Source organism: Rhinatrema bivittatum, chromosome 1 (assembly GCF_901001135.1).
Source record: "Rhinatrema bivittatum chromosome 1, aRhiBiv1.1, whole genome shotgun sequence".
Classification (NCBI taxonomy): Eukaryota; Metazoa; Chordata; class Amphibia; order Gymnophiona; family Rhinatrematidae; genus Rhinatrema; species Rhinatrema bivittatum.
In genome coordinates, this window is record NC_042615.1 from 19,888,119 (window position 1) to 19,913,850 (window position 25,732).

Sequence of the window (25,732 nt, forward strand, 5' to 3'; positions counted from 1 at the left end):
ATAGCTCCCTCTCTTGTTGGTTCCTGAACCAATTGCTCCTTGAAGCAATCATTTATTACATCCAGGAACTTTATGACTCTTGCATGTCCTGATGTTACATTTACCCAGTCAATATTGGGGTAATTGTAATCTCCCATTCCATTACCTTCTGCTCCACCAGTCCCGAATCTATGGGTATATCCCCTCATCCAGTCAAATGGAGGCAGAGCTCTAAAATTCTTTTCTAATGACATCACTAGAACATAAGTGTTGTATGGAACACATTCAGTCAGTGTTCTTTGCCTCCAGCCATTGGATGGAAGTTGGAAGTGTTAGCTCTTGAGTTTTTAAGATTTATTATTTTGTGTTCAGCCTTTACTGTTAATGCTGCAGCTAGTGGCCATGCTCCTGCGGACTGCTCTCCTGCAGTGAGGGAGAGCCCTGAGACTTCCTATTTTGACCAGGTGGACGGTAGTATACTCCAATCACTATACTCTTACTCAACACACATGGGATTTCTATCCATATAGATTCTACTCTGCATTTAATCACTTGTATGATCTTTATCCTGTTGGACTTTATGCCCTCCCGGACATAAAGCACCACCACCCCACCAAGCTGATCCTCCCTAGCATTGCGATATAATTTGTACCCTAATTATAGCACTGTTCCATTGGTTATCCTCCTCCCACCAGGTCTCTGAGAAGCCAATTATGTCGCTGATCATTCACTGCTATACACTCTTAACTCTCCCATCTTATCTTTTAGACTTCTGGCATTGGCATACAGACATCCTACTTCATCACAGAACATAGATATGAGGTTTGACATCACAATTCATTAAAGCTGTACACCCCATTCAGTATTGCAGTTCAAGCCTTGAGGTGACACTGTCTGAAAATTAAAAATCTATTGTTGGTCATGTTGTGCCAGAATCTGCAGCCTGTCCCCAGCCCACCAATTCAATGACGTGTTCAAGAACATGTCACTAAATATCATCAAATGTATGATTGCACTGCAAAATGTTACACAAAAATAAATTAGAATTGTGGAACAATGATTATATTTTGCTGGCAAGAGGTTTGAAACTGTCAGCCAGAATAAGGCTTTTACTACATTGACCATTTGCTTGTTTGTATGAAGGTCCTTTCTCATGCATTTAAAAAAATATATATTTTTATTTGATGAAAAAGTGTTGCCATAGTATGAAGGAATTTGAAAATTGGATGCTTTAGTATTATGGATTAGTGGTCATTGTCAGAGCAGTGCTTGTTGGCAAGCTAGCAGAAGGGGAAGAGAGAATATTCTGCCAGTTCGGCTAGGGGTGAACTTGGTGAGGTTTTTAGGGGGGTGTTTGTGAGGTGTCAGGAGGTGGAGAGGGATTTTGTCTAGGAGCACTTTATTACACACTGGGTGTTAGGAGGAAGGGAAAGTCAGACAGATTTAGACCTGCTCTTGCAGCACATGGACTTGACTGACCAAATTTGAATCCCTTGCCCCAAGCGTACTTAGACCCAGCAGGCCTTTTAAGGTCTGAGTAAACCTGTGTGCACAAATCAACAGGCCAATACAGTGCCGGAGCGCACTGTTAACCTGCGTTTGGATGCGTGTTTTCAACGCGCTAGCTTTACCCCTTATTCAGTAAGGGGTAATAGCGCATCGAAATCTCACATCCAACCCTCTCCTCCCCCCCCCCCCCCCCCCGAAACTAATAGCGCCTGCAACATGCAAATGCATGTTGATGGGCCTATTAGTTATTCCTGCGCGTCACTAAGTAAAATGTGCAGCCAAGCCGCACATTTTACTTTCAGAAATTAGCGCCTACCCAAAGGTAGGCGTTAATTTCTGCCGGCACTGGGAAAGTGTACAGAAAAGCAGTACAATCTGCTTTTCTGTACACCCTCTGACTTAATATCATGGCGATATTAAGTCGGAGGTCCCAAAGTAAAAAAAAATTTAAAATCGGCTCGCGGGTTGAAAACCGGACGCTCGATTTTGCCGGCGTCCGGTTTCCGACCGGACACCGGCAAAATTGACAGCTGACAGCGGCAAAATTGACGCCGGCAAAATTGACGCCGGCAAAATTGACAGCTGACAGCGGTTCTCAAACCCGCTGTCAGCGGGTTTGAGAACCGACACCGGCAAAATTGAGCATCTGCTGTCAAACTCGCTGACAGCCGCCGCTCCTGTCAAAAAAGAGGCGCTAGGGACGCACTAGTGACCTTAGCGCCTCTTTTTACCGTGGGCCCTCATTTAAATACTGAATCGCGCGCACAGGAGTGGCCTGTGCGTGCGCCGGGAGAGCGGGAGCTTGCCCGTTCTCCCGCGACTTTTACTGAATCGGCCTGTTAGCTAGGCAGTAGAGGGGATGTTTAACTAGTTAGATTTATGCATTTAAAAGCTACTTTTAACCATGTAAAACTTTGAATACCAATTTCTTGCCGTCATTTTGTGAATGAAATGGTATGATTGTTGTGTTAGCTCAGTTGGTTGTACACTGTAGAAATAAAGCTCAACAAATCAGTTGTGATATTTTGTTGGACTAACTTAATAAATTATGACCTATATTTTAATAACTTGGGTAGCCGGGACCAAAGCTATGTACCCAAGTTATAACATGGGTCAAACTATCAAATGCACCCTTGTGGTAGGTAGTACGACACCTGTAGACCTGGGGCACAGCTAAGCAAGGCCGTGTCCTATGGGGAGGTAATTCTCCTGGAAGTTTCTGGTCACCCACCTCACCCAAGCAAAGTGACTACTCAGTCGAAGTTGAGGGGGGGGGGTATGCTGCTGCTCCAATCCCCCCCCCCCCCCAGTACCTCGAAGTATGTGGTACACTGCCTCCAAATGTTGAAACCTACCCCGCTGTGATGTAAAACAAACAAATCAAGCTCTTACTGACATCAAAATCTGACTAACATATGTAACCGCAGCATTATAGGGTGGGTGGGTTCACAGAGAAGGTAGCGGCATGGGGAACAGGAGCCAAAAGGGATGGAATCAAGCCATGCAGCTTGGTTACCTCCCCGCTCTGCTTGTCCCACCCTAGAGAATGGCCCACCCGCTTCAAATTTCCCAGTAGGCTATCCACCTGGAACTCCCCTGAATGATCTGGCCCCTCCCGAAAGGCCTCCCCTTCTTCTCTGCTTCAGCCCAGTGTGAGGTCCCACACTCGGGTGCGAATGCCTGTGCAGGCAAGTGACGCCACCACGTTGGCAACGTCATCACGCTGCCAATACTGCTTGCATGTGTAATGTCATCGTCCATGCCTGACATCTACCCAAACCAGGCCCAGCCCAGCCAGTGAGTTATGACTCTCCCCACCTACACTCGTTCTGTGCACGGGGCCGGGTCACCAGTGGTGTCCGTGCACTGGCCCAGTGCCGCATCTTAACCCAGGTAGCTGTGACCAGTTGTTGCTGGGGGGAGGGGTTTGACGACAGCACTCACATTTCCAAAATATCACAAAGACCAAATGTGGGCAAAATTGGTCACAGCGAGCCCTGGCAGCAGACAGTCCCCCAGTGCCTCGAAGTATGTTGTATTACATGTGGCACACTGCTTCCAAATGGTGACCCCCCCCCCTCCCGGCTCAGGTACCCCGCCATAGGGGCTGTGTAGCAATAAGGCTTACCCGGGACCTCCTCCCAAACCTATCTGTGGCCAGTAGACTGCAGACTCAGCAGCACTCTGTGAATAGCCCACATCAAGATATTCAAGAACAAGAAGGATAGTCCAGGTGTCCTTAGATAAAGGGATATTCATCTTTAAATCTTAAAACCATAAAACAGCATGTGCCTGACTCAGGCTGACTGTACCCCAGAGGCTGGAGCTGTATCTGCGATGGTGGTGGTCAGAGTCATTCGAACCCAAGGGCCCAGTGCACCTATTTGTAGTCTGAACCATGCACACCTCAGGGTGCAGAGGAACAGGCGCCATATGCCCAGGCTGGGCAGAGGGGCTACTAATCTGTGCTTGCGGGCATGGAGCATACCCAGAAGCACAGTGCTCCAGGCCAGGGACCCCCCCCAGGTTTCCATTGTGATTGAGCTCCCTAAAAAAACTAGGGGGCCCTGAGTTTGGCCACATTGGTCAGGCCAGTGGTACAGCCTCAGCAGCTCTCCAAAACGGTAACTGTAAGGGAAAAACGGGGTAGATGTACAGTTGGGCTCCCCCAGCCGGATACCACCCTGCTCCCACAGGGATGAAACTGCATGGGTGGCCAGCTGCATTATCCCCAGGAAGCCCCCATCCAACTGGCTAGGGGGCCTGTAGGGAGAGCTGAGGAATGCAGCTGCCTCCAGCAGGGTAACTATCCCCAGGATGCCCTGATCCTGCCCCCCCCCCCCAACCGTTCTGCCAGTCCCTGGGATGGTTAAGTCATTTAGCATGTCCCTAACTAGGAGGGAACTAGGGCCTGCACTTGACTCCTCCAAGAAGGTTCCTTGCGACCTCTCCACCCTGTGCCACAATGGGCAGGTTTGGGTGGCAGTACACCCATTGATTCATCAGCAGGCGGAGCTGTGCTATTGGATTCTCCCCGTGGGGCCAGGCAGATGCTGAGAATCTTTGCTTGTGGCTGCATGGCATGGCTGTGAGATTAGAAGGGAATTAAATAAACTGATAGTCACCAAGTTGTTTTCTCCCTCTGTCAAGTTTTTTTTATTCCCTCTTCATTATGTGGTAGATTTTCAAAAAACGCGAATAGGCGTACTTTTGCTGGCGCATCAGGCGCAAGCAAAAGTACGCTGGATTTTAGTAGATACGCGCGGAGCCGCGCGTATCCACTAAAATCCTGGATCGGCGCGCGCAAGGCTATGAATTCTGTATAGCCGGCGCGCGCCGAGCCGCGCAGCCTACCCCCGTTCCCTCCAAGGCCGCTCCGAAATCGGAGCGGCCTTGGAGGGAATCCTCTAACGCCCTCCCCTCACCTTCCCCTCCCTTCCTCTACCTAACCCACCCGCCCAGCCCTGTCTACACCCCCCCCCCCCCTTACCTTTCTCCGGGGATTTACGCCTCCCGGAGGGAGAAGTAAATCCCCGCGCGCCAGTGGGCCTGTTGCGCGCCGGGACGCGACCTGGGGGCGGGTATGGAGGGCGCGGCCACGCCCCCGGACCGCCCCGGGCCGTAGCCACGCCCCCGTACCCACCCCCAAAACGCTGCCGACACGCCCCCTAAACGCCGCGACGACCGGGCACGCCCCCGACACGCCCCCCTCGGAGAACCCCGGGACTTACGCGAGTCCCGGGGCTCTGCGCGCACCGGTAGGCCTATGTAAAATAGGCTCACCGGCGCGCAGGGCCCTGCTCGCCTAAATCCGCCCGGTTTTGGGCGGATTTAGGCGAGCAGGGCTCTGAAAATCCGCCCCACTATATATACAGGTACATATATTTAATGAAGCCAGTCTGTCAAATTGCATTAATTAGAGCCGAATTAGCAGCTGTAGAGGACCTACCAGCTGTTGAAAGCCCATTCACAGACAAGGCAGCAGAGCAGGAGCTTAACGGGATGAAATTAAGCCATGCAGCTCAGTTACCTCCCTGCTCTGCTGCCCCCACCCCAGGGATGACCCATCTACTTCAGATTGTCCAGTGGGCCATCCAGAATCCACCCGGCACTCCTCCAAATGGTCTGGCCCCTCCCAGAGTCCGCCTTCTCTGCTGCAGCCCACCATTAGGTCCCGGCGCCCAGGCATTCATGCCCATGGAGGTGAGTGACACCATCGCATCAGCGACATTATCATGCCTTCGCATGGCCCACGTCCAACATCCATGCCCAGCCAGTGAATCATGACGCTTCGTCTCCCCAACTCATTCCAGGTGTGGTGCCTGGTTACTGGCAGTGCCCGTACACCTGCCCAGTGCCATGTCTCAACCTTTATTTCTCCTAGAAAAAGGAGGATGGTAGTCTTCACATGTGGGTGATATCATCCGATGAAGCCTGGCATGGAAAACGTCTGTCAAAGTTTCTAGAAGCTAACTCAACAGACTCTCTCAAACTCTAGGGCTCCTCTGCTGCAGGTGGGAAGGAAGATGCTCGTACATTTGCCCGACAGGACTTGGATATCCTGCCGGCTCTCTACTTACAAGATGTATCGTCTTCTGCGGTCTCTTCCGCGGTGCAGTTGCCTCGCGGTTCGTGGCGCTCCAATCTTTTTGAGTTTTCTTCGATTGTTTTTTGATCTCTTTTTGATCCTCGTCTGGTCCCCCTTCGCGGTCGGTGCCCCCTCGGTACGGAAAGACTTTTCATCCGTTTTTTGCTCCAACTTGCAGTCAATTCCCAACTCCCCACCTTGTGGTGTCTGTTGGTCATCGACCACGTGCTGTATGTTTTTCATGGTGTCGACCAGTTTTCATCGGTGCCCCCAGTGCCCGCAGAATATGTTCACAACGGATCCGCATGAGGTTTGCATCCTCTGTCTGGGGGCCTCGTACGACATCCGAGGATGCAGTCTGTGTGATCAGATGACACCCAAAGGGCATCGGGCGCGCCTCGACAAAATGGAGAAATTTTTTGGGACCCCCAAATCTTCCACACCTATGTCAGTCTCTGATGCCCAAGGATCGTGGAGAGCTGTCTGTCGCTGTCTCTCGTGACCCCTCTAGCACCCCAAGGATTGAGGAGAAGGAGCTTGATCCTCAGTGGTCTCTCCACTCCCACAGACCTCGGGGTCACTGACTTCCACGACGCTGGGGAAAGACCGGGCTGAGCACCGGAAGTGGTCCCGGAAGCACTGGCACGGATTACTGTCCAGACAAGGTTCCGGTTTCGAAGTGGCATCGGCTGCCACAGAGCCGCCATCGAAGGGAACCAGCCATCGGAGGCCCCATCCTCCGGTGCTCCTAGTAGCCCGAGGCATTCCCCACCAATACCAATGCAGGGCACCGTGCCACCTTGGGGACCAGAGGTTGAGCCGGCGATACCTCGTCCTGATCACCCAGGACGTCCAGGAGGAGCTGGCCACAGGATGCAATCGGTGGTGCTCCAGGTGCTGCAGAGCATTGAGCTGCCGGTGCCACTGGTCCCCATACCGGTTCCCGAGCCTCCGCCATCGGTGTTAGCACCTCTGCTGGAGTGTCTGGATGTCCTGCTTGGTGCCCTACTGAATCAGCTGGTGCCCGAGGGCCCCTCGATGCCTCTTCGGCCACCGATGCCTTCCACCAGAGCGATCCCCATTCCCGTGTCCTCCGAGGAGGAAGAGGCAGCCGGGACCATGCACCCTCGCCCACAGTTCCCCGAGCTGTTCCCAGATCCCTCAGGCTTACCATGGCTGATCACCTCGATGCCGGGGGACCCGTCGGTGCCCCTACAGTCTCTGAAGCACTCGGAGGGCCCCTCGTGGCTCTCACCCTCGGCGCCCTGGCCCAAGTGAGGAAGAGAGTCCTTATGACCTTTGGGGTGATGACTCCACAGACTCGTCCTCCTCCCCCTCTTGGAGCTTTCCCCTCCAGAGGAGCGATGCCGGTCACCGCCAGAGGACCTTTCATTTGTGGGGTTTGTCAGGGCTATGCTAAAGCCATCCCCTTTCAGCTCCTCACGGAGGAGGATGCACATCACATGATGCTGGAAGTCCTCCAGTTCATTGATGCTCCTTAGGAGATCGTTGCAGTTCCAATCCACAATATTTTTAAGGAACTCTTCCACATGTGGGAACATCTCATCTCCGTCTCCCCAGTTAACAGAGAGGCCAATGCCACCTACTTGGTGCAACTGGCCCTGGAGTTTGAGAGGAGGCAGCTCCCCCACTAGTCGGTGGTAGTGGAGTCCGCCTTAAAAAAGGCCCGGCGTTCCCGTACCCATGCTTCCGCTCCTCCGGGACGCAAGCATAGGGAACTCAATGCCATAGGGAGAAAAAGTTTTCAAGGCGCCATGCTGATTGCCCGCATAGCAACCTACCAACTTTACATGACTCAGTACAACTGCAATCTCTGGCAGCGGGTCCAGGATTTTGCGGAGGGCCTTTCCCCTCAACTGCAGGAAGTTCTTGCCGCCATTGCCTCACTGGGTCTGGAAGCAGGAAAACACAAGGTGCATTCCACCTATGATGTTTATGAAACTGCAGCCTGTTTAGCCGCCGTGGGCATCGGCGCCAGAAGGATGGCTTGGCTCGGGCCTTGGATCTCCAGCAGTGAGCCCCCAGATCCCAACCGGTGCCCCAGCTACAGGCTTTTGATGGGCGGCGAGGGAGCATAAGTCAGCTGGCAGTTCCCCTGGCGCCCAATTCCCCAGTCGGCGGCAGGCTCATCAGCTTTGCCCGATGCTGGGAAGAGGTCACATCGGACCGCTGGGTCCTCTCCATCGTCCGCCAGGGGTGCGTCTGCATTTCAGTTGGCTCCCAGAGACCTCTCCCCCCCGTGTCTTTCATGGGGTTCATCCACCCATTTGGTCGTTCTTCAAATGGAACTCTCCGCCCTCCTTGCAGGAGGCTCAGTGGAACCAGTCCCTCGCAAACAGGGCCAAGGGTTCTATTCGATGTATTTCCTGCTCCTGAAAAGGAATGGCGGCTTGCGCCCATTCTCGACCTCAGGGCGCTGAACAAGTTTCTCATAAGAGAAAAAAATTCATGATGGTCTCTCTGGGCACACTGATCCTGCTCCTCCAAAGAGGAGACTGGTTTTGGTCCCTCAACCTCAAGGAGGCGTATGCACGCATTGCGATTTTCCCCAACCACAGGATATACCTTCGCTTCTTGGTGGGGAATAAACATTTTCAGTCAAAGTGCTGCCCTTTGGGTTGGCATTGGCCCCCCACGTCTTCACCAAATGCTTGGTGGTGGTGGCTACCTATCTCCAGTGTTGCTCGGTCCATGTGTTTCCATACCTGGACAACTGGTTGGTCAGAAGTGACTCTTGCTCAGGGACCTTGCATGCTCTGGCCTTGACAGTGCAGATCTGCAGACAGTAGGGTTCGTCATCAACTTCCCCAAGGTGCACCTCTGCCCGTCCTCCCAGCTGGACTTCATCAGCGCCAGGTTGGACATGGCGCAAGCGAAGGCTTTCCTGCTCAAGGACCAGGCAATCACCCCTGCCTTGCTGGCTACCCTAATCTGCAACAGCAGGAGGGTGCCAGCTCGGCTCCTGCTCCTCCTACTGGGCCACATGGCAGCCTTTGTCCATGTGAATCCCCTGGCCCACCTCCACATGAGGAGCTGTCAGTGGGCCTTACGGTCCCAGTGGCAGCAGGCATCTCAGGATTTAGAAGCTCTGGTCATGGTCAAAGACCCTCTGGAGCTTCGGGTGATACGGTATGCCCTGTGGGCCTTCAGAGATCAGTTGTCGTCCAAGGAAGTTCTCATCAGGGCAGACAACCAGGTTCTGATGTGGTACATCAACAGGGCAGCATAGGCTCATTCCTCCTCTGCCAAGAGGCGGTACAGGTTTGGAACTGGGCCCTCTCCCATGGACTGTCTCTCCAGGCCACCTACCTGCCAGGCCAACTCAATGTGCTGGCAGACCGCCTCAACCCGCCAGTGGCGACAGACATGTTTCACCAGTGAGGTGCGCCAGATGTGTGGACCTGTTCGCATCCCCTCTCAACCACAAAGTGAGCAGGTTCTGCTCCCTGACGGTGGGGAACAGCCATCTGGCCTGCGATGCCTTCTCCCTTCACTGGGGACAGGGCCTACTGTATGTATACCCCCCTCTCCCTCTGCTACTGAAGACCCTGTCAAAGCTCCAGCGGGGGGGGGGGGGGGGCATGATTCTTGTGGCACCCTCCTGGCCAAGGCAGTTTTGTTTCCTGTTTCTCCAGGACCTGTGAAATGAGGTCGGGTGCCATCCCACTGGGGATGGCACCCGACCTCATTTCACATAACCAGGGCACATTGCGCCACCCCATCCTTCGGGCACTGGCCCTCACGGCTTGGTTGTGGAGCGCTTAATCCTCCAGCCCTTTCAGCTCTCGAACTGTTTTCAGATTTTGGTAGAATCCAGGAAACCTACAGCTCCTAATGGAAACGTTTTTCTATTTGGTGTGGGAGGCATAGGTTAGACCCCCTTCTCGTGCCCTCTCCCCCAGCTATTGGACTACCTGTGGCACTTATCCGAGTTTAGGCTTCAGGGTGCACCTCAGCGCAGTAAGCGTGTATGACCAAGATGTCGCTGGTACGCCCATTTCAGTCCAGCCCCTGGTTGGCCGTTTCATGCGGGGTCTTCTCTAACTGAAGCCCCCACTTCGACCGCCGGCAGTATCCTGGGACCTCAATGTCATCCTGGTGTGACTGTTACGGCCTCCCTTTGAGCCTCTGCAGTCCTGTGACCTGAAGCTCTTCACCTGGAAAGTCATATTCCTGGTGGTGATCACTTCCGCTCGCAGGGTTAGTGAGCTCCAGGCTTTGGTTAAGTACATACCTTACACAAAGTTCTTCCATGACTGTGTGGTTCTACGTATGCATACTAAGTTCCTGCCCAAGGTGGTGACTAAATTTTCTTATTAATCAGTCCATTGTTTTACCCACTTTTTTATCAAGGCCTCATTCCCATCCAGGGGAACGGGCTCTCCATACCCTGGACTGTAAACGGGCTTTGGCCTTCTACCTAGATCGCACAGCAAGCCATAGACAGTCCACCCAGCTCTTCGTGTCATTTGATCCCAACAGGCTGGGTAGGGCGGTGGGAAAACAAACCTTGTCTAACTGGCTGGCAGATTGCATCGCCTTCTATTACGCCTTTCAATTAGCCGGCAGAGATAAGGGTCAATGGCGTTGGTGGCTCACTTGCGTGCAGTCCCCGTCACGGAAATTTGCTGGGCCGCAACCTGGAGTTCTCTCCGCACGTTTGCAGCCCATTACTGCCTTGACAGGGATAGCCCTCAGGACAGCGCCTTCGGTCACTCTGTCCTGCACAACCTGTTCCAGACCTGAACCCAGCTCTCTCTGCTTGTGCTTCTTGTGTGAACCAGACAATCTCCTGTTATCCGCCACATTTGTGTTATGCCTGTTGGCATCTTGTTCAGTTTCGGTTGGTCTCTAACTGAACATGACGCTCTGGAGCTCTGTACTCACCCACATGTGAGGACCACCATCCTGCTTGTTCTAGGAGAAAGCGCAGTTGCTTATCTGTAATAGGTGTTCTCCTAGGACAGCAGGATGTTAGTCCTCAGGAATCCCGCCCACCTCCCCACGATGTTGGGTGCACCTTCGGTTTGTTTTATTTTTTTGCTCGTCCATTTTGCTATATTACGAGACTGAAGGGGGACTTGCATGGACGCGTGGATAGTAGCAGGCTGGGCATGCTCAGTCTGCTGGTCAAAGCTTCTAGAAACTTTGACAAAAGTTTTCCATGCCGGGCTCCATCAGATAATGTCACCCACATGTGAGGACTAACATCCTGCTGTCCTAGGAGAACACCTGTTACAGGTAAGCAATTGCGCTTTCTCTGCATCCTTCTGAAACTCAACATACTGCTTAAAAGTGAAGCCCCAGCATCTAAACCACATCTTTATGCCTGGAAGGCAAGTTAAGAGGAAATAAAAAGCAAACTGTCTTGAAAATCCTGCTCATTTGTTGCTGGGCGCATCCATTTTGTATACATTAGCAGGTTCAGTGGAGTAAATGTTGTCTGCTTGTTTCAGTGGAAAGGGAGAAGAGCTGATATGAGACTGCTCCTGCTATTGACTCCTATCTGCTGTACTAGCAGACAGTTACTAGCATCTAACCAGGAAAGCACTTATGTCTGCCCAGATGCAGGGGCTGCCCTTGTTCGGTAGTGTGAAAGTCCCAGTAATCATTTTAAAACTTTTATATCTGTTCATGTCAGTAAGAAATGCACATGTGAAGGCCTAAGGTACACTATCCACTTGAAGAGAGATCAATACAGCACTATTTTTGTTAATATTGGACTGTTAATTCTGATTATCTACTCCCTCACATACAGCAAGAGGCTGAAAACTTCAAGAAGCTAAATCTAATCAGTAAAGAACAGTTTGATACCCTTGCACCGGAGCCTCAAGTTAGCCTAAACCTGGAAGAGTCTGCGCAAGAGCTGCCCCGATACCTGCAAGGTAGGAACGTGCTTGGATGTCAGGATCCCTACTGCAGGAAAGCTTTATGGGGGTAATTTTGTAACAGCCTGCAAAAGAAAATAAAAAAAATACATGCATAAGTTACACCAGTTTGCAAAGCCAGCCTATGCGTGTTAGGTTGCTTGAAAATTATCCCACTACCCCTACACAATTACACCTGCTAATTTCAGTGCAGGAAATTTATACACATACTTTAAGAAATCCATACTTATTCACATAAATTAAAATCCCTTCCCAGCTTTGCCTCAAGAAGTGTAGACACCCCTGGCTAAAATGTATGTTTCACTGAATCTGTAAGTGAACGAATACTGATACAACTTCTACATAGTACAAAGTTAAAACAGACATAACGGTAAATGCAAACTACAATATATTTAATTTAAAAAAAAAAGAACCATCATAAGCTGAACCCAAACCCAAAAAATGTTTGTAGGGGTCTTAACTGGTATAATCATAGGTCCTGTATCTGAATTTGGAAACTTTCATTGTTCCACATGCAGTGATCTCTTCTCTATCTATCTATCTATCTATCTATCTATTTATTTATTTATTTAACAGTTTTATATACCGAAATTCTTGTAAGAGGTTACAAATCAGTTCGGTTTACATTGTAACAGTAACAGTGCCTCAGAAGAGAGCAATTACATTGAACAAGGGATTACAGGAAAAAGAAACGGTTAACATTGTATCATTGTACATTAACATTGCCTCCAAGAGAGCAATAAAAATTGAACACAGGAAGGCAAAAAACTAAGATCATGAAACTGAAAGAAAAACCCAGAGATTGCAGAAAACAATGGATTGCAAAGAACTAAGATCAAGAAACTGAAGAAAGACAAGGGTATAACTCAACAATATATTAACAGGCTAGTAAGGCTATGATTAGGTTTGAGACCGTGGAAATGGCCAAAGATCTAGGTAAAGGAACTTAAGCTGGATAAGTAGTGTTCATCTACTCTATAGCCACTAGTGTATTTCACATACCTCACTCATATTAAAAGTGCTTCAGACCCCTCAATTTGAAAAAAAACATAACAAAATACTTGCAAAAAAGAAAAATCTCGACATGAATTTGTTTTGAGATTATTCTGCATCAGGGGACATGTTTGAGTCTTCAATCTCTTATACACTGTGTTTTAAAGCTTCTCTTTCCACATATATCTGAATGAAAGTACAAAAATGCTATTGAAGCCACAGGTATTTAAAAGGCCTAATCACTATCTAAGACTTGCCTCAATGGTCTTGGTAACCCTCTTAAAATGTATCTGTCTAGTTGGTCTAAGAGACTGATCTTGATGGACCTTTGATCGGACTCAGTATGGCAAGTCTTATGACTAATTATTCTCTGTCATAAATTGATGGAACTCTACCATGTGATTATACCGTATTTTTCGCTCCATAAGACGCACCTGACCATTAGATGCACCTAGGATTCAGAGGGGGGAAATTAAAAAAAAAAAAAAAGGTGTGCTAAACCGGCTCTGTTCCCGGGCATCTGTGCGTCTTATGGAGCAAATTAAGGGAGTGCATAATTTTTTTTTTCCCCCCCCATTTCGTTTTCGGGTCTGGGGAGGGGCATTTTGGTCCACTTCCCAGATCAGAAAACTTTTATCATTCTTTTTCTGTGGGAACCCCCCCCCCCCCCCATCCCAACCCTTTAAATGTAATTCACTACAACCCCCCACCCTCCTGACCCCCCCCCCCCTCCCAAGACCTCCCAAAAGTCCCTGGTGGTCCAGCGGGGGTCCGTGAGCGATCTCCTGCACTTGGGCCGTCGGCTGCCAGTAATCAAAATGGCGCTGACAGCCCTTTGCCCTTACTATGTCACAGGGACCGACCAATGGCATCGGTAGCCCCTGTGACATAGTAAGGGCAAAGGGCCGTCGGCTGCCAGTAATCAAAATGGCCATTGATCGGCCCCTGTGACATAGTAAGGGCAAAGGGCCGTCGGCTGCCAGTAATCAAAATGGCCATTGATCGGCCCCTGTGACATAGTAAGGGCAAAGGGCCGTCAGCGCCATTTTGATTACTGGCAGCCGACGGCCCAAGTGCTCTCAGGAATTCAGTCGAGCCATATGGTGTTGAACTCGATCTGATTGTCCATCATAAATCAAAGTATCAGTGTCCTTTGCCAACACAATGTAAAATTATGGGAGCTAGTAATTTACCAATCAGAAGGCAAATTTTGTGTTCTGTGAGGTGTGTATTATGTTTGAACTCTGTGGCACCAACTGGACTTAATGATATAATGGAAATGAACACAATTATAATTTTTTTTTTATGTAAGTATATTCACATGGGGAAGATATCATTGCATATGGAATAATGAAAGTTTTCCAATTTTGGATAATGGATACCTGTTAAAACCCTTACAAACATTTTTTGTTTGTGTTCAGCATATGGTCTTGCTTTAGGAAATAAGGATCATATATATATGAATATCCCATAACAGCATAACCAAAGGAACACCTTTTTTCCAGAATTGGGACTTTACAACAGTATAGCCAAAGGAACTCAAAGAATTGTTAACATCTGGGTACTTTTGTTTTTTATGTTGTCATTATAATTGATGAATTATATCTCAGATCAGGAGTTGTTTTCATTTGTATTTGTGATTTATACCTTAATAAAATATCATAGCTATAAATCACATTGCACTTTGTTTAATCCCATATGTGCTTTTGCCCCACTCCTATTATATAATCATATTATAGCCATACCTGAAATTCATTAGAGCATTCGCACTTAATATTACGCAAGGTTAAACATGACAGCTTTCTGCAATTTTTAATGCAAAATAGCTATTTGCTGATTTTAACAGATTGAAAATAATAAAGTGAATATCACGTCAAAGGTTTGGACATCCTTTCAGTCAGTACTTTGTAACACCTACTTTGGCAGAAATAAGAGCTTCCAAATATTTCCTGTAGCCAGCTAAGAGTCTTTCTAGTCTTGCCTTTGGGATTTTTTCTGATTCCTAGCTCAGATATTCTTGAATTTCCTTGCATAAATTCCCTATAGATTTTCAATAATCAAGTCTGAGGACTATGAAAAGGCCATTCCAAAACTTCATCTTCCATCTCATCCTGCTACACCAGTCCAGCCTTTAACAAGTGAGTTGTTTCCCCCACCAGCACATGGAGGCAGACAACACTGTTTTCCTTCTGGGACATCACACCCAGTACTTAGAAGTGGTGCCAAGCAGCAGAAATCCAGTATTTTCTGCCTTCAGCAGATGGTAGGACTGGGTGGTGCAGCAGCTCATTGTTGGACCTGGGTTTAGACCCTAGGCCAGTCCACTGGTTTAGGCTGGCAGTGCGAGCCTGTACATTCATTCCCGGACCCAGAGGCATTCTGGTTGAGCTTATTTGGGGGGGGGGGGTGACAATAGAGGGGAAAAAAAGGAAATTCTGAGGGGAAGTTTGCTTTGAGGCCAGCCTCATCTTTTCCCCCAGTCTCTTCTCCCTGCCCCCCTTCCCTTTACCTGCCTTTGCTACTGTCTGCCTGTTTGTCCTTTATATAAAGGTCATAAAAAAAAAAAGCCAAGAAAGAGAGAGAAGACAAGACTTCAGAACAGTGAGTCTCAGCTGGCTTTCTGAAGCAGGGGAGGCAATTGCGGCTTGGGAGGGCGCCATGAATGTGAGGGCGGTGCTAAGGGAGGCTCAGTTACACTCGAGGGAAGAGCACATGGCAGCAGCAATGAAGCAGTCCGCCTGCGGCAATGCGAGGTCTGTTGGCTGTTCGAGCAGCTGCAGAAAATGGCCCAATGTGTCCTGCATGTGTGCGTATCAGTGAGAAGCTGGGTGAGTCCTCTGTTTCTGGATTGGCTCTCCACTGTGCAACAGTTAGGTAACTGCACTGCACTTGGAGGGCCTGGACATGCGGTCAGACACGAGTACTTCAGTCTAGGTGTCCATTTTGGGTGCGGTTCCTATGTGGGCAGGTCTTGAATTTTTGAACCGGTCAGGGCCTATGGGGCTTTTGATGCACTGCCTACTCAGATGTATTGTTTGAGTGAGCTCCTCCATAGTGCCCCTACTGTAGATCCGTGGGGATTTTTCTCCTGAATTCTTTTGATTCCTACACAAGGTGTTTTGCACTCACAGTCTGGGGAGGTCTGGCATGGCATAGAGGGTAGGGCATGGAAGGTTCTCCCCTGCCCTTATCCCGCTATGTTTCTCCTAAGAGAACGCAGGGGGCTACTGAAGCACTGGGGCCCTCATTGGAGGTTTCTGGAGTGGCAGATGACCACAGAGATGTAGATAGCTTGGCCTCCTTAGAGGAGAGAGAGATTCTCCCAGGCTTGGAGGATGATTGTATGATCTGTTTGTTCCCAAGAGATGAGATAGCTGCCGTAGAGCACATGCTCTCTTGGCTCCGATTGGAGGAGTCATAGCCCCAAGAGAATCCGATGTGGAACACCATTATTAAGGGAAAACAGATGTCCATGACTGCATTTCCCCTGCACCCTTAGGGGGAGGAAATGATTATGGCAGAGTGGGAGTCCCCTGAATTAGCCTTGAGGGGAGTAAAGCTCCTGCAATGGTGGTATCCCCTTCCAGGTATATTGCAGAAGTTTTTTCAGGTGCCAATGATGGATGCACTGGTCATCACAATAACATGATGCATCATCATCCTGGTGGAAGGTGGGGCATTGTTATAGGATCTGCAGGATTGCAAGATGGAGTTTTGGTCTCTTCGGCCACGGCCATCCAAGTCTTTATCGGTTCTGTGCTGGTAGTATGTGCACTACTCTGTTGGATCCAACAGCTTCTGGAGAGCGATAAAGTGGCATGGATGAAGTCCGCCACCTTTTTAGCTGAAGCTCTTTACGATTTGCTGCAAAGTTCTGCTCGGTATGTGTCCTTTATCCTGAAGGTAAACTCAGGGTTTCATATTAATCAGACTGTTTCTCTCCTGGCCTTTTCCCAGGAGGAATGTGGAGCTGAATATCATTCTCCGGTGCTTGGATGTGCGAAGGCTTCTCCTTATAATTGGAGGTGACCAATGAGTTTCGCAAGTCCAACAGGCTGCTTGTCCTGTTCTGGGATTCTGCATAAGAGAGAGTTGGTTTCCAAGGTTACTCTGCCTCACTGGATAACAGAAACTATTGTCTTGGCTTATATGCTGAAGGGCAAGAAGCCCCAGAATCGGTTCGAGCCCACTCGACCAGGGCGCTGTTGGCGTCTTGGGCAGATGTGCAGGCACTTTTGCCAGTGGACATTTGTCACATTCCTTTGTGAGGCATTTTCGAATGGATGTTCTGACTAAGGAAGTTATGGCTTTTGGAGCCGGGGTTCTTCAGGCAGATCTCACTTCCTCCCACTGGCATAGGGCTTGTTAAGGGCTGGACTGGTGTAGCAGGACAAGATGGAAGGAGACATTTTCTTATCTGTTAATTTCCTTTCGCTACCCACTCAGGAAGCGAGACTGTCTTATTCCAGTAACTTTGCAGGCTTTCATCTCAGAAGCTTGCAGGCTGTCCTAATTTGGGCATAGTTATTTTGTTTGTTTGGACTATTCTGCTTTTACTGTTAGCTTCCTCTTTCTGGTTGCAGGCTACAGGAAGCTGCTTTTCAGGTTTCTGGTTCAAATAATCAGTTGCAATTATGGGGCTGATCCAAATATTTGACAGAAGGATGCTGGATTCCTACTGCTTGGCATTACCGCTAAAATAGTGGCTGTGATGTCACAGAGGGAAAACGGTGTTGCCTGCCTCCATTTGCTGGTAGGGGGAAACAACCCACTTGTTAAGGGCTGAACTGGGGTAGCTGGACTAATGGAAAGAAAATTAACCGGTAAGAAAAGGTCTCCTTTCATTCCTTTAAGTACTTCTTGGTTGATTTTGAGAGATGTTTCAGATCGTTGTCTTTCTGAAATATCCAGCACAAACAAAACCAAACCCAAAGCAAAATACAATGTAACCAAAAATATTGCTCTGAAAAATGTAAACACAAAGTTTATGAACTAGAATACTAAAAAAAAGCTTAATTTTAAATGACCAACATATGATGCCAGAAGGACTGTATTCATGTTTTAAATGACCAGTGTTCAAGATGGTATGAGCAGTGAAATCTTGGGTCATTATATCAAATGAAAAGATCTTGAAAATCTTATTAATATGCAAGAATTTTTTAAGTCTATTTTTTATATGCATATAAAAGGTGGCTGTAGCACTTATCTAGGAACGCTTCAGATGACAACTGTAAATTGATGAAGAGTCCTGGAAGACAATTCCTGAGGTGGCTACTGAAAGTTTTAGTTAATTTGTTTGCAGGCTGTCAGCAATCTAATCTGACACTGCAGCGTTTTGAGAGCATGGAGTGCTCTGCTTCAGGAAATATGAAGATGACTAAAAGTGGCCTCCATTACAGATGATAAGTTGCAGCCACAATTCAATCTAAATCAAAACAAATAAAATTATTTTTTTTACCATGCACTGCATTGTCAATACATCAAAAGTTCAAAACTGTCACTAATTGGTGAAAATGTGTACAGATAATTTACGGGACTATGAAAACTAAATAAAAGTAAACGCATTGTAGCAAACTAAAATTACAGGAGCAGATTGTGGCAAATTTAAAACTTAATGTAGCTTCATAACTTGTCTTACAGGCCAAGGGAACGTGGACGGTCTGATTGTCTATTGCATAGCTTTGACAAACAGCTGACTAAAGTCAACAGCTGCCCCGTCAACAGCTGTTGACGTGGCAGCCATTTTTAAAGGGGTGGTTTGCCTTTTAAAAATGGCTGCCTTGTCAGCCAATTTTTTTAGACTTCACCATGTTTGCATGGATTTAGAAGAGTTCAAGCTTCAATCAGTTTTTTACAGCGAGGTTATCCATGGAAATCAGTTCGTAATACATACTTTAGGGTCAGATTCTCTGATAAAGATCAGTTACACCAATACAAAGCTAAACCTCCATTGCATATTTAAATTTTCAAATATGGCACATCACATTACGTTTTTGATTAGACATTACTGGCATGTTTTGAGTCATAAGATATAAGAACATAAGTTATGCCTTTCGGGATCAGACCAAGGGCCCATCAAGCCCAGTATCCTGTCTCCCCAACAGTGGCCAGTCAAAGTCGCAAGTACCCAAACATGTTACTAATACTGGCAACAAGCAGTGGCTGTTCCCTATTGATTAATAGAAGTTTATGGACTTCTCCTCAGGAACTTATCAAAACCTTTTTTAAATCCAGCTATACACTAGCTACCTTAACCACATCCTCTGGCAACAAATTCCAGAGTTTAATTATGCATTGAGTGAGAGAGAATTTTCTCTGATTTGTTTTAGTTTAAAACAGTTTATTGACAAACAAGAAAAACACCATATATACATTTTACACTGATACACATCTAGCAACATTCAAAAACAGTCTTGCAAACTTAACATTTTTACATAATTTTTACCCTCCCCTCCCTCAACCTTTACTATCATAAGTACAAGGAGAGGTTCAGAACAAAAAGACATCTGAGTATAGAAAACATACCTGCAGTATACTGATAGTAACCTCCGAAAGTCTATTATAGTCAGATTGTAACGAATCTCTAACACACACACACACCCCCCCCCCCCCCCCCCAACACACACACACACCTAACTTCACAGAGCATTACTCCAGGAAAAAGAAATAACTTCTAACCAACTGCTCAAAGTAAAGGTACATCATCCGACAAAATAACAATCATAGTCATATCAGAATGTAAGGCTTCAAGGATAATTTATCACTTCACTTCTAGCCCTGGGTGAAAGTTGTCGAATATGCAGGTCCCATATCGCAATAAACTTAAGCTTACTCTTATAGGATCTAGTCACACCTTGATTTTCCATTTACATTAATCTATGCATTTTGTTTCTCCAGTCCCAAAAAAGAGGATGGATATTGATCACACCAAACCATAAGAATCACTTTCTTCCCTATAAGAAAGGCTTTCCTTAAGAGTAGGCCCTTTACCTCTGATTGACAGGGATGTAGCCATATCAAAAAGAGCTCCATCAGGTGTAAACATCAATTTTTGATTTGAGAGAGGAAGAATATTTGCAGATTTTGCCCCCAAATTGTTGGCTAACAGGACAGAGCCAGAAATAATGAATCACCATACCCCTGTTCTGGTGACACTTAATACAAAGGTTAGAGTCAGTATCCCTCATTCTATGTAACCATGTAGGTGTTAAGTAAGCTCTATGTAAAAATGTATATTGTAATTCCCGGAGGTTTGCATTTTCGGACAACTGTGGTATGCAAGCAAAGGCTGCAGACAACTGAAGCCTCATCCAAGGCTATCGACAAGTCAGATTGCAGCTTGCTCGACAGATTAGCATAACTAGCCTTGGGCCTCAAAAGCACAAGAGCCTTATGGATACATGACACCCTCAATTTCCTTCTAGCCTCTGTTTGGAAAAAAAATCCTCAGTCTGCTCTTGGAAGGCCTCCTGTAAGTTAGCCCCTTGAAGAGTTCTAATGTAATGCTGTAGTTGAAGATAGGTGAAAAAATATTTAGGGTGTAAAGAAGAATTTAAAAAAGAAAAATTAGACTAATTACAAATAGGGTAACATTTTCCCCTGATCATCCACCACCTGCGACACCCAGTTTAAACCCCTGTGCAACCCAATGGACAAAGGCTCCAGGGTACATTCCTGGAGAGAAATCTAAATTACCTCGAATTAGGAGGTATCCCAGTTCTCTGTCTATATCCCAAGTTATGGCAAAGAAAACCCCCAGGTCCTCCGTAATGTAATTAGTAAAAGATTACCTCACAGATTTCTTGGCAAACTTTTAGCCTTTATTTGAAGAATATAAGTAAATTGAGAAGGAGCTATCAGACTTTTTTCAAAATCCAGGAGTGTGAAGTAAAGTGTTAAAGACCTAGTCTCTGACATGCCGTGTTATAGTCCTCAACATTTAGGATTTCCAAATCTCCTTTCCTCCAGCTACCCACCTTCTTGTCTATAGAAATTCTGGCTCTTACCCCTCTATAGAAACCTTGAGAGCATAGCTTCTCCTAGGACAAGCAGGATGGTAGTTCTCACACATGGATGACATCATCAGATGGAGCCTGGCACAGAAAATGTCTGTCAAAGTTTGTAGAACTTTGATTAGGCACACTGAGCATGCCCAGCATGCCATTATACATGCGTCCTCGCGGGGTCCCCCTTCAATCTCTTCTTTTCTGTGGAGCTGTTGCCTTGTGAAATTTTGGAGCTCTACTGTTTAGTTCCTTTTTCTCAGTATTTTTGTGCGCCGGGTCCCCCTTCTCTCGATGGTGCTTCAGGGCGGCATGGTAAGTCTTGTGTACCTTCTTTGAGGTTGATTCCTGACTGAACCGTTTCTCGGTATCCGCCTGTCATTAACTGCTCGCTGACTCTTTTTCATGGCATCGGGTTTTCACCAATGCCCCCAGTGCCCACGGATCATGTCTATTACGGATACACATGAGGTATGCATCCTCTTCCTAGGAGTGTTGCACGATGTCCAGGGGTGTCATCTTTGCGACCAAATGATCCCAAGGGTCGTCAGGCTTGGCTTGATAAAATGGAAAAACTATTGGGGTCTAGAAAATCTGACCCTGCCACTCGTCAGGTGCCTCTACTCCCAAAGACTGTGGGGAACTGATGGAGCTGCTTCCCTTAGTGTCCACTCCCCCTCCGGCGCCCTCACGTGAGCGCGGGGCCAGAGATAAGCCGCCTTTAGTGTTGTCATGCTCCAGGACCTCAGGATTATCGCCATCCTCGGCACCAGGGATAGACAGGGCCGAGCAATGTGGGAAACCGAGGAAGCATTAGCACCGATCACCATCATCGCATAGTGCCTTGCTCGGGGCAGCACTGGGGTCCACCATGCTGCCCCCAAAGTGACCCTGCGGAGAGGAGGCATCGACTTCTATCGTACTCGGGAGTCCTGGGCGTTTCCCACAGACATCGGTGCCGAGGAGACTCTGGTGACTCCTCGTCCTGCTCCTCCTCCCTCTGTCCTCATTTTGGCAGAGTTCCAGGAGGAGCTGGACCGCAGGGTGCAACAGGCATTGCTCCATGCCCTTCAGGGTATTGAGCCACCGTCTTCACCAGTGCCCCTGGTGTCCGAGCCTGCCCCTGGGATGCTAGCACCGCTGCTGGAGTGAGGCGTCCTGCTAATGCAGCCACCACTGGTGGCTAGGGGTCCCTTGATGCCCCAGTGGCTGCCGAGTCCTCCTCCCTCTGGTGACATCCCCATTATGGGGTCCTCAGAGCAGGAGGATGCCTCCCGTCCAGAGGCACTGTCGGGGGCACTGGTACCACACCCACTTGCCCAGGGGTCTCAGGCAGGAGCCCTCCTCAGAGTCCCCCAGGGGACTTCAGTGAGGAGGAAGCCCTGTATGATCCCTGGGGAGATACCTCGGAGTTGTCTTCACAGGACTCTGGAGACCTTCCCTCGGATCCATGTCCTTCGGATGAGAGGTGTAGGTCCCTGACGGAGGATCTGATCTCTGTGGGCTTTGTGCGGGCCAAGGTTGAGTCCATTCCCTTCTAGCTTTTGGCGGAGGATGAGGTCTGTCACAAGATGCTGGAGGTTCTCCAGTTTTTAGATGCCCCAAAGGAGGTACTCACTATCCCCATCTATGATTTCTTTAAGGAGTTGCTCCTCAGGATGTGGGAGCAGTCGGTCTCTGTGTCGCCAGTGAACTGTAAGGCAGACACGCACTCTGCCTGGTCCAGCCAGCCTTAGGTTTTGAAAGCCGCAAGCTCCCACACCAGTCAGTGGAGATGGAGAACATAAAAAATACCATACTAGGTCAGACCAAGGGTCCATCAAGCCTAGTATCCTGTTTCCAGCAGTGGCCAATCCAAGTCACAAGTACCTGGCAAATATCCAAATATTAGATAGATCACAAGCTACTATTGCTTATTAATTAGCGTAATAGCAGTTTATCTTCTAGGAATTTATCCAAACCTTTTTTAAACACAGTTACACTAACTGCTGTAACCACATCCTCTGGCAATGAATTCCAGAGCTTAACTATGCGCTGAGTAAAATAATTTTCTTCAATTTGTTTTAATTGAGCTACTTGCTAACTTTACGGAATGCCCCCTGGTCCTTCTATTATCTGAGAGAGTAAATAATCAATTTACATTAACTTGTTCAAGTCCTTTCATGATTTTGTAGACTTCTGTCATATCCCCCCCCCCCCCCAGTCATCTCTTCTCCAGACTGAACAACCCTAACTTCTTTAGTCTTTACTCATAGAGCAGCTGTTCCATGCTCCTTATTTTGGTTGCCCTTCTCTGCACTTTCTCCACTGCAGCTATATCCTTTTTGAGATGCGGTGACCAGAATTGTACACATTATATTAAAGGTGCGGTCTCACCATGGAGTGATACAGAGGCATTATGACATCCTCCAATTTATTTTCCATTCCCTTCCTAATATTCTGTTTGCTTTTTTGATCACCACAGCACACTGGGCCGACTATTTCAATATATTATCCACTATGATGCCTAGATCTCTTTCCTGGGTGGTAACTTTTAAGATAGAACCTAACATTTTGTAACTACAGTAACGATTATTTTTCCCTATATGCCTCACTTTACACTCGTCCACGTTAAATTTCATCTGCCATTTGGAAGTCCAATTTTCCAGTTTCACGAGGTCTTCCTGAAATTCATCACAATCCGCTTGAGATTTAACTACTCTGCATAATTTTGTGTCATCTGCAAATTTGATTACCTCACTTGTCATACCCCTTTCCAAATCATTTATAAATCTATTAAAAAGCACCGGTCCAAGTACAGATCCCTGAGGTACTCCACTGTTAACTTTTTTCCACTGTGAAAACTGACCATTTAATCCTACTCTCCTGCCTTTTAACCAATTTGCAATCCACAAAGGACATTAGCTCCTATCCTATGACTTTTTAGTTTTCTTAAAAGCCTCTGATGTGGGACTTTGTCGAACGCCTTCTGAAAACCAAATACACCACATCCAGTTCACATTTGTCCATACTTACCCCTTCAAAAAAATGTAGGAGATTTGTGAAGCAAGACTTCCCTTGGGTAAATCCATGTTGGCAGTGTCCCATCAAACTATGTCTATCTAAATGTTTTGTGATTTTATTCTTTATAACAGTTTCCATGATTTTTCCTGGCACTGAAGTCAGGCTCACCAGTCTGTAGTTTCCCGGATCATCCCTGGATCCCGTTTTAAATATAGGGGTTACATTGCTCATATTACAATCTTCAGGTACATCGGATGATTTTAATGATAGGTTACAAATTTTTACTAATAGTTCTGAAATTTCATTTTATAGTTCTTTCAGAACCCTGGGGTGTATACCATCTTGTCCAGGTGATTTACTACTCTTCAGTTTGTCTATCAGGCCTACCACATTTTCCGGGTTCACTGTGATTTGGTTCAGTTGATATGAATTATCACCCATGAAAAGCTTCTCTGGAGCGGGTATCTTTCCAACATCCTCTTCAGTAAACATTGAGGCAAAGAAATAATTTAATCTTTCTGCAATGGTCTTATCTTCTCTAAGTGCCTCTTTAACCCCTTGATCATCCAATGGTCTAACCGACTCCCTTGCAGGCTTTCTGCTTCGGATATATTTAAAAGGTTTTGTGAGTTTTTGCCTCTATGACCAACTTCTTTTCAAATTTTCTCTTAGTCTGTCTTATCAATGTCTTACATTTAACTTGCCAATGCTTATGCTTTATCCTATTTTCTTCTTTTTTTTTTTTTTTTTTTTTTATAATTTTATTCTTTATTGATTTTTCATTGTCATTACAACAAATAGTGTTAACACTGCATAATACAGGAAAATTATTGTAGCATCTCTAATTCAAAACAACAAAATTATCTTATAACTCAAGGTAATTCCTCAAAACTAATGCTACAATAAACAAATAATATGAGAGGAGGCCCTTCTTCTAATCTTGTGACTACATACATCTTTAAAAATAAAGAGTTAGAGAGAGAATATATCTACTTATCTCTTTTAGGCTAACATTGATGGTAAGTCCTCCTCCAATCTTGCCTGATTTTTATCTCTCAGAAAATTTTCCAGATGAGACGGTTGTGAAAAAATAAACTTTTTCCCTTGATAATTAATAAAGCATTTACTGGGGTACTTTAAATAAAAAGTTGCCCCCAGCTCTATAACTTTATTTTTAAGGGACAGAAATTGCCTTCTCCTTACCTGTGTCGGTTTAGAGACGTCAGGAAAGATGAAGACTTTATGTCCACAAAATAATATGTCCTTATTTTTAAAAAAAAATTTCCAAGATAATCTCTTTGTCTCTTTCTGAAATAAATGATACAAACATGGTTGCCCTTTTATCAATCATATCTACAGATTCCTCCAAAAAGGTTGATATTCCTGGGGATTCCACTTCCCTACTCCCTGGAACATCTCCTCTTTGAAGAGGAAAGTAATAAATCTTAGAAACAGCAGGTATCTCATTTAAAGCTAGTACTTCCTTTACATATTTAGCAAACATCTCCATTGGAGATAGTAATCTCGTATATGGAAAGTTCACCATACGTAAGTTCTTTATACGCATTAAATTTTCTAAATTTTCCACATTAGAATGTATAATAGTATTATCAACTGTATGCATTGTTTCCAATTTTTTAACATTCTCAATTTCTAAATTCACATTCTGTATAGAAGTTTCTACATCATTTAAACGTTTTCCCTGCTCCTGTATAAGTATCTTGTTCTTGTTAACTATTGCACCAAGA

General features: G+C 46.8%; 1 protein-coding gene across 3 annotated transcripts in view; it reads left to right on the top strand.

Annotated features, from left to right (window-relative positions):
• Positions 1-25,732, top strand: part of LARP1B (La ribonucleoprotein domain family member 1B) — a 579,846-nt gene that overhangs the window by 420,338 nt on the left and 133,776 nt on the right. For all 3 annotated transcript variants that reach the window (XM_029591271.1, XM_029591184.1, XM_029591362.1), the window contains one exon: positions 11,856-11,982. In XM_029591271.1, coding sequence (XP_029447131.1) covers positions 11,856-11,982 — 127 coding nt within the window. The remainder of the gene's footprint in view (positions 1-11,855; positions 11,983-25,732) is intronic.